This window comes from Phlebotomus papatasi, chromosome 3 (genome assembly GCF_024763615.1).
Source record: "Phlebotomus papatasi isolate M1 chromosome 3, Ppap_2.1, whole genome shotgun sequence".
In the NCBI taxonomy this organism is placed as follows: Eukaryota; Metazoa; Arthropoda; class Insecta; order Diptera; family Psychodidae; genus Phlebotomus; species Phlebotomus papatasi.
Genome location: NC_077224.1, coordinates 26,377,443 through 26,387,565, shown reverse-complemented (window position 1 = coordinate 26,387,565; position 10,123 = coordinate 26,377,443). Strand labels below are relative to the sequence as shown.

The window sequence follows — 10,123 nt, the reverse complement described above, 5'->3', positions numbered from 1 at the left end:
AATGAATTCTACTATCGTTCAGATAAGAATTTGGGCCAGAATCTCTTCTGCTGCCCAATCAGTGCACTCGTAACTGATCTCACGGGACAGGAGGTAGCCTCTTACTGGTACAGCACTGTCCGGCGCTACAATTATTTCAAGGAACCTCGTCTTCTGCACACCAACGTTAATGCTGGTAAGTGCTACTCTAATTTCGATTAATTTCCCAATTCCCTGAAGAACAGTAAATGAAAAAAGAGGCACAAACAAACACGGGGTAGTACCGAACACTGATTTTTTAATCAGATATTCGACTTCAAGAGACAAGACTTACAGAAATTCTTTAGTAAAAGGATGCATTATCCACAGAAGAAATGGTCGAGACTATCCTCAGGTAGTTTAGAAAAAAATTAGTGTTTGGTGCTACCCCAAGGTGTTTACATTCACACTTCACCTCCCTATAAGGTGAATCACTAAAACCAGCGACGTCACAATGAGATTATCTACGTCATCAAAATGGCTTCTCGGGTTTGGCGGGATCCGAATTTTCGGATGGCGCCAAATAAAAATTCAGAGTAAGGTTGCTATAGCTTATGTGTGGTGTGATTCTCCTTTCATTTTTAATTTGAATGCAAACTGGGTACAAATTTATGGACAAAAAATGAAAGATATTTGCATCACAAATAATCTAGTCTAAAATTAAACACATTTAATGATTTTTTTAAGTTTCGCGAAAAAAAATTTTCTGAAGAAATTCCAAGAAATCCGAAAAATAAAATATGCAACTTGTCAAAGTTTTTAAATGGTAGGTAAACGTTTACAATGTCGCAGAAATGTGATGTTCCTTTGTGTGATAATGTATTTGGCAAAAAAAGACGAATTTATCCTTTGATCGCCTTCAAAAAACAGCTGAAAAGAATGTAAAACTCAAATGGAGGGCTTTTTGCGGTGGAAAGGTTGAATTTCCCCGCATTTGCTCAGACCACTTCGAAGCTGAAGATTTCATGAGAACATCTGTTTTCATGAAAATGTTTCCGGGGGCGCGACAAATGCTCAAAAATGAGGGTAAGTTTGCTAAATTTTATTACTTCTTGCATACTATGAGATATATTTTTTCAGCTGTACCATCAATTCCGCGAACCCAATTTGAAGACCCGAAATCAAGCCCGAAATCAAGAGATTCAGCATCCTTCTCAATTGTGCAGCCTCCAAAGCTCTCGCCAGCACAACTTCACACTGTGGCTGTTCCACACATGTCACCGGCACAACGTCACTCTGTGGCTGCTCCATTGACCTCTCCAAATTCAGGATATATCGCTAAAAAATTCATGGTAATCGACACCAGCATTGGATCAAAATCCTTAAACAAAAAAGAAAAGGAACAGGGAAGATCGTCATGGGTTGAAGCGAGAAGCCGAGGAGGTTTAGTAATTCCAAACATCGACCTCATGGAGCTATGCACTAAGATGGACAGCATTTTCAAAAAAGTTCACAGTTTAGGAGAGTTTTCATTTAAGAAAAACTTTGTCGCAAACACATCTGCAGCTATTAAAAATGCCCTGAAATGCCTTGAAAAAATACCAGTCATTGAAAATTTAGAACAAATTATTGATGAATTTTCAAGGCTTAGAATAAAAATCAGAATGAGAGTGTTAAATAGTCAAATGCAAGATAACGATAGAAAGCAAGCTGAGAAGCGCCGCCGTTATTTTAAGTCGCTTGAGCAAAGCAAGATGCGCAAGTTAACGCATTAGTTATAATTTGTAACGCTACTTATATATATTTATAAAAATAAAATAATTCCTTGTATATAGAAGATATTGAAATGCTATGTCTTTATATTGACCCATTGAGAACCAAATAAAATAAATATTTCAAATCAGGAAAAATAAATTTTCTTGATTTGAATTTTACCGTCTTCTTGCACCCCACTAATTCTCTAATGACCTTTTACCCTTCAAGAGTAGTATCACGAAACATATTTAATGTGATTTCTAACTTATTTTTTAATTTAAAATTGCTTACGCGAGAATTTACTAAGTGTTAGGATTCAAAAACGTAATGTACGTACGTACGTAACGTTCGTTACGTACTTTGACTTAGGGTCTGAAGCATGTAGAAGGCATCGAAGATCGATGCCTGTGTCCTCCTGTGGTGATTGCGTGATGCAGCAATACTAAAATCTTCACACTAAACAAGCAGCAGGAATCCCCTGAAATTGATTTACACTGATTCGTCATACAGGGAAGTCTTTTCTATTGCAGCATTCGAAGCAAATCCTCTAATTACCTGTAAATTTCTTCCGAAGTGTCTCAAAACAATCCTGGGTGCAATAATTTTGTGACAAAACGACACACCCACAGCAAAAATAATCCACCACTTTTACAATACAGAAAGGTATTAGCGTCGCATCGTAGTATAAGTTGCGTAAAAAATGTTCTTTTTCTTGAGAATTGTGTTTTATGAAGGTAATTTATGAAATCAGAAATATTCCGTACTATTATCAAAGACAATTGATCAAATCGGTCGATTACAATAGCTGTGAAAATAAGAGAATCACAGTAATTATTCGGAATTGTCAAATGATATTTTTTCATTCTTCTTCTTATTCTTCGGAATGTGTTTCGGAAGAAATTTGACTCATAACCTAAAAAATGCATTTAGTGATTCACCTTATAGGGAGGTGAAGTGTGAATGTAAACACCTTGGTGCTACCCCGTGTTTGGCGGTGCCCCAGTTTCCCCATTTCGTCTTCAAAATTTCGTTTTCAATATTTCATCTCAAATATTTTGTTTTCCACATTTATTTTATTAAATTTTTTTTTTCTTGAAGTACGATATCAAACGTTTTTGTAAGTAGAAATAAATATAGAGAACAATGTACAAAAGTAAAAAAAAAGTTTGTCTAATCCACTTTAAATTGAAGAAAAAAGGACAGTGCTTCTTGATTAAATTATGGGTAAGGTAAAGTGCCCTCAAGTCGACCGGTAAAGTTATTTATTCAATTTATTTATATTTGCACTAATATTTGGCGTATGATCTAACATTAATAGGTCAATCATTCCATAAATAAATACAAATCAGTGACAATTTTATAGTAATTCACCATCAAACATTCAAATAGTGACCATCGGTCAAGTCGAAGAACCGGTCGACTCGAGGGCACTTTACCTTATTAATACTTCTTTTTACGGATTAATAATTGATTCAAAGCATTCGAAATCATTAAAAATTTCAAGACCTTTTAAATAAATCCAATTTTGAAGAAGAAATTTTAGCAATATATGTTTTTTAGTGTAGGTTGGGTCTTTAACCTATAAAAATCGTTTTAAGGATTTTAATCGCTAACTCTTTCGCGTTATATATGACCCAGGGAAAAAACAATCTTTTTTGACCATTTACATTAATTGAAATCTATCGGTTTGTGCACGTATGGTTCCAGGATTAGCTAAGCATGTCGAAGTTCAGACCGTTTAGTCCAGTGTATCTTGTGCTCATTGGCCGCATTTGTTGAAGAAGTGCTGAAAAAACTAGCGTGCCGAAAAAACTTTTGAGTTTATTACCTGTTTTCTGTCATTGCAGAATAAATTAGAAAATAATACATATAAGAAATAAAAGCCAATTTAATATCTGTTATCTGTGTAAATAAATATTTAATCCCGTCATATTTTTTACTCAATTACACAGTCTTTGATTGGCGAAACCTTTGGTATTTTTCAATATAACTAGTAGTGCCCATGCTTCGTACGATTCCAAACTTCGTAAGGACTAAATTTTTCTATGTTTCTTAGTAAATGTGACTCATCGCATTCATATTTTAAAAACTAGGAGAAAGTACCCAGTTCTTAAAATATATTGCGGAGTTACATTTATTCATTCATTACGAAGCTTGGGATCGTACAAAGCATAGCCAATTTCCCCTAATTATGTCACCACTTAGAACATTCAGCAAAATGGGACACTTTGTCGCTTATATTTTATTCCTATTTGTATTAAAAAACGCTTGGACAATTTGGATTAATTTATTTATAAGTATTATAATAAATTCAATTGAACTTTTTATTTAACTTTAATTGATTTAAATTTTTTTTGTCAAGTTCACAAAATATAAACATTTTGTCCCTATTTCATGAAATAACAAATGCTTAAAAAATTAAAACTATTTTTTTTTAATTCCTACACATTGTATCGTTTATATTTCATATTAGAAAGAAATTGTTACTGTTCTTGCAATAAAAACAATAGCAAATATATTTCCATAGGAAAATCATTAACGTAAGGTCATGAACTTTTCCATCGCTTTATACTTATCTTCCAAAGTCATTGCCGATGGGTACAATCTTCAAATAAATCTAGATTTGAATAAGGCGAGAGAGGCTAGAAAAAAATTGAATGGCGAATGAAAATAATTTACGAGAATTAGTTTGTTTAATGGGAAGGATTCTTGGCACATGCTATAGAAAAAAATATGAAGTCTGCTAGAGGGTTTATCTCTGAAAATCCTCCACTTCATTCAAGAGATTATGTGGATAGCGCCAAGTTCTTGGAAAGGGAAGCCAAGAAAGGATCCATATGCAAACTATCAACAAATGCCAAATTCAGCATTCCCTCGACAATGACCCCCAAAATCATATTGATAGTCCTCAATGCTATAAACTACAGAATCCCATGGACTTAACGTAGGATTGTCCCAAGAACATAATGTTCTTTCTCTTAATAAATGCAGGACTCTGGCCAAATGTTCGTCTCTTTAGATAAATTAAGTCATTAATAAGCATGTGTAGAACGAAGCAATTTTGAATGTTGTAAAGCAAATTCCACATAAACATTGCATAAAATTATTATGTTTCTATTGTATATAACATTTTATTTTTAGCGCTTTTCTTGGCACAAGGATGCCATTGAAGAGCTCAAGTCACAGGAGCGTGAGTGAAATTAACACCCAAGAGAAAGAAAGGATTTTGCAAAAAGTTCTGGCACTGTATAAATTAGGGACAAAAACTTAAGATTGTTTAAGAAAAAATCAAAATTTAATAATACTCAATTTAGAAGTTTGTGCACCCGGCATACCTTTTAGATCAGTAAAATTTTATGAAATCAAAATTCGCGTAACTTTCTTTCTCAAAATATTTTTCTTGGGCACAAAATTGGATTAAACTAAATTTAATTTGGCGTGGTGTTCAAAAGAAGAAGAAGAAGAGTGTGAATGAGTAGGATAGACATAGACAAAACGTTTGAGAATGAAAGTGATGTGAATTTTGACTTCATGAAATTTTCCTGACATAAAAGCTGTGCCGGAGCCATTAAAATCCGAAACATTATCAAAAGTTTTGGCAAGGGGAAAATAAAAAATGTACATTTTGCCCAAAACTATCTTCAAAGTAAATTATCTAAATTAGATTAGTTTTTTGTCGAAATTCAGGTTCCTCTGGCACACTTCTTGGAACAGGAAAAATTCATGAAATCAAAATTCACGTCTCTGTCTTTCTCTAAAGTTTCATTATGTCTGTCTCATTGGCCTGCATTCAAAAAGAAACTGAACTAAATTGTTGTGACATTCAAAAGAAGAAGAAGAGTTCAAAAAGGGAGATAGATGTATAGGAAACTTCTGAGAAAGAAAAAGATCTGAATTTGGATTTCATATAATTTTTCTGATCTAAAAGGTGCACTAAATGTAATTTTTCCCTGTTCAATGGTTAGTTGTGTAAGTTTTCATTATAAAATCAATATAGGCAAATTTTAATTACATTATTATTGTCAGTATCAAAAAACTAAATTGGGCAATGAAATAATTTCGATGGTTTGGACATCAGTTAATGAAACACAAATATGCTTTTTTATCACGTCTATGAAAAGTATGAATTGAATGGAAAAAAAAATAAATCCATTTAATTAGTTTTTAAAACAGAATTTCACAAAAAAATTTCAGAGTAAATCAATAAAAATTAATATTCAATGGAAATAACTATTGAAGCATTATATTTACACATCATTGAAATTAAGTGATTGATAAGCTTAAATCAGTTCATTCTGTTGAGGAATGGTCCCATGCTTCGTACAATCCTAAGCTTCTTAAAATGTCCGTAAATTGTGCCGAAGTAAATCATCAAAGTAGGTTAAGCGGATGTCGCGATAATTGTGATTTATATATCATGAAAATTGGTTTATCTTTCTCAACTGTGGCGCTTAGACTATGGGCTTAGTAAGGACCTTTCATTTGCGTTCTTACACATCAAATTCGGTTAAATATAACCTTAGAAATGTTTTGAATTCCGCGAACTTTGGCCTCCCTTATCTCCGGTTCTCTTGGAACCCCGCGACTTTTTGTAAACTTCATATCCTAGACTACAATATTCTGAAATTTGATTAAATTGCATGGTGATATAAAAAAATATATATTCTAAATTTTTATGCTATCGCCGCTATCGCAGAGCAACTAGAATGGTAAAGGGCAATGGGCAGAAATGTATGAAAGCTTGTCCAACCCTTCGCCAGAGTTGAGACTAGGCCCATTGGTATTGGTATATGACTTAAAAATTACCAAGACCCGAGTCAGAAAGAAGTGTCAGTCCTAGTGAAATTAATTATATTCTACTACAAATTCACCTCCCTGAAGCTGGCCGAAGACCAGCCGAATGCGGGTTTGTGACTTGGCTAAGAAAAACCGTTGCAAATTCAAATATTTTTTTTGTGTCTTGACTAAAAAACACTGAGAAAAATTAAAATAAATGCAGGAAAATGAAATGAAAATTCAGGAAAAACTTCATTTAAATGAAAATTAAGGTGCGTGTCTTGGCTAAAATAAAATATTTTCTCTCATATTTTCCAATATTTTCTTTCAAAACATAATTCATAAAGATACAAATTTCAAACAAAATATCCTGATCCACTTAATTGATACCACTAGGTAGGAGTTGAAAAAACTCAGTAATAATCACATTTACATGTATTTTCATAAATCCAATGAAGAAAATTAGCAAACATATCAAAGAATCAATTTCCTCAATTTTCTCCTACGGGGTTGCTGGAGATGTGACATCCCAAAATAAATAGCCCACTTCATCCTGAACATGATCCACCATGCGTCATATGCGAAGGAATTCTGACTTCCGGTTTATGAGCCAATGAGTCATATGAGAGATCGACGCCGAGAAATTTTCGGCGGCTGCGGCTAAAATTTTAAAAATGTCTACGGCTCGCTGCGCGCCGGCGCGCCAGCCGAGGATATCGGCTGCGGCTCAACCAGGCGCGCCGGATTTTTTTCATATTTTTCGATTACAACCACTATTATACACCGATTGTCCTCAAAATTAGGATATTTTTTGCTAGAATTACAAAATTATAAATAGAAAACGTTTAGTAGCAATCAAAGCTTTTAAAGGAAAACCTATCAATTTTAGAATTGAGCATGACATTTGCCTATTACTAATAAAAAAACGCACAATAAAGTAAAAGGTGAATTTCATTGGCATGTGATAAGGAAAATAATTTTATCTGAATGGCAAAATGTCCGAAAATTTCCCAAAATGGGGCAAATTGAAACAAAACTGAAATTATTTCAGAAGAGAACAAAAAATGCATTTTTACTTACTCCAAAATATTTGTAATCAGGAAACATTGGACAAAACTTATCAAAACTGACATTTAACTTTTTAGATGAGCTCTTCGAAAACATGAGATATATTCACTTAGCATAGAAAATTTACTGCTTTACAACTTCCGAAAATATGATTTTCGAGTCATTTTATATCGATTCTCAAATGTACTGCGGAAAATATTGTTGTGATGTGTAACTTATTACATTTTTCTCTTGACAAAATGTTCAATTGATATAATTTTACAAAAAATATATATTCTACAATTTCGAGATGTTCTTCTACTTTACACTTCTACTTTAGAATTTTAATGCGATTCACATTGATGATCGCTAATAAACATACTAAGGAGTAATTTGCAAATTTGAATTACTAAATATTTAGGATTTGATCTACCCAAAATCTTTTCTAAATAGGATTGAATTAATTTCAATAGAATATGGTGGTAGATTTATTGAAAATCTGAAGATAGAAATTCTTAGTGATTTTTAGTAATTAATATTTGATTTTATCTCCTCATAATGTAATTATTTATTAGAGCAGTAGCCTTAATATTTTATATATTTAGGACTTACTTCAGAACTTTTGTAAGATAAATACTAGAAACCATCTGAGTTGATTGTAGAAGCACTTCACCTAATTTTGGAAATTCCATGATTGATTTTAGAGGTTCTCTTAAATCAATTAGAAAACACTGGAATATGACCACTCATCACAAATACACTTGATTTTAGAAGTTTTCAGTTTGATTTTTATAAGTTTCCCAGAGTCAATCTAAAAACAAGTTTATTTATTTTTAAAACACCTCATAATTTGTTGATATTTTTTTTTGTAGAAACAGTTGGTCGGAATATCCGATTTTAATAGTAAAAGCAAACTTATTAAGCAAAAGAATCATGACAGGGTAAAATAAATCAATTCAGAGCCTGACCCAAAAATAGGAACATTTTTAATTAGAACAGCGGACCATCAAACCTAATATTTAGTAAAACTATTTTTCACTTTTCTTTGTAAAAATTTTGCACATATATTGCATCGCATCTTAAACAAATTTGCTCGTAATTCTTGTATTTTCGGCGAATATTATGAAATATGTATATTTAGATAGCTTTAAACGCACAATTTCGAAATATATCAAAGTGATAAGTCAATTCTCCGTAAGAAAAAACTTACCTTTAGGTTACAGTGCCTTTATACAAAAACGTATAGAAAAATTAATGTCGAGATGCCCCTGAACTAAAACTTATTAATGTGAATGGAATTTAGATTTATCTGGAACACGAAGAATCCGATAATAAGATTGCAACAGAGAAATTATTGTAAATGGAAATTTAGTACTGTGTTTATTAATGAAAAATTCTATATTTTTATATGGAGTTGTGAAGAATTTCCATTTGGATCATGTTCCAAATTACGTTATTTTACCCTACTACATAAAGAGAAACTTTAATTCAAAAAAGGATTTTTAAAAGCAATCCTTTTGCGGATGAGCCAATTTATCTGTTTTTACTCATCTAAGAAATTTCTAATTCTAAAACCTTAAATCTATACTAAAAAGGATTAAATTTAGTAAAAGAATAGTGGAATAATTTTACAAAAAAAGTATTGGCAAATAACATGTCGTAAAAACCATGCATTAGGGGAATTTTAAATGTCACTTTTTGGTTGTCAAATTAATAAGCCCACATTTCTTAAATATTAAAAAGTTAAGATTTTGCACAAAAGAGCCACAGCTTCACTATAATAGGGTCAATAATATATTTAAAAAAGTCGCACAGCTCAAGGTAGTATGATGTTGTAAAAACATCCTCAGAGCTCATGCTCAAAACTAATAAATAAATAAATAAACTTGTTTTTAGATTGACTCTGAGAAACTTATAAAAATCAAACTGAAAACTTCTAAAATCAAGTGTATTTGTGATGAGTGGTCATATTCCAGTGTTTTCTAATTGATTTAAGAGAACCTCTAAAATCAATCATGGAATTTCCAAAATTAGGTGAAGTGCTTCTACAATCAACTCAGATGGTTTCTAGTATTTATCTTACAAAAGTTCTGAAGTAAGTCCTAAATATATAAAATATTAAGGCTACTGCTCTAATAAATAATTTACATTATGAGGAGATAAAATCAAATATTAATTACTAAAAATCACTAAGAATTTCTATCTTCAGATTTTCAATAAATCTACCACCATATTCTATTGAAATTAATTCAATCCTATTTAGAAAAGATTTTGGGTAGATCAAATCCTAAATATTTAGTGATTCAAATTTGCAAATTACCCCTTAGTATGTTTATTAGCGATCATCAATGTGAATCGCATTAAAATTCTAAAGTAGAAGTGTAAAGTAGAAGAACATCTCGAAATTGTAGAATATATATTTTTTGTAAAATTATATCAATTGAACATTTTGTCAAGAGAAAAATGTAATAAGTTACACATCACAACAATATTTTCTGCAGTACATTTGAGAATCGATATAAAATGACTCGAAAATCATATTTTCGGAAGTTATAAAGCAGTAAATTTTCTATGCTAAGTGAATATA

The 10,123-nt window shown here is 31.8% G+C and overlaps 1 protein-coding gene across 1 annotated transcript in view; it reads right to left on the bottom strand.

Annotated features, from left to right (window-relative positions):
• LOC129805232 (uncharacterized) overlaps window positions 1-1,269 on the bottom strand; it is a 4,566-nt gene extending 3,297 nt beyond the window's left edge. Inside the window, exons 1-2 of the mRNA XM_055853006.1 lie at window positions 1,105-1,269; window positions 84-213 (exon numbers count right to left, since the gene is read on the bottom strand). Of these exons, the coding sequence (XP_055708981.1) occupies window positions 84-213; window positions 1,105-1,269 (295 nt within the window). The remainder of the gene's footprint in view (window positions 1-83; window positions 214-1,104) is intronic.
• Between the last annotated feature and the right edge of the window lie 8,854 nt (window positions 1,270-10,123).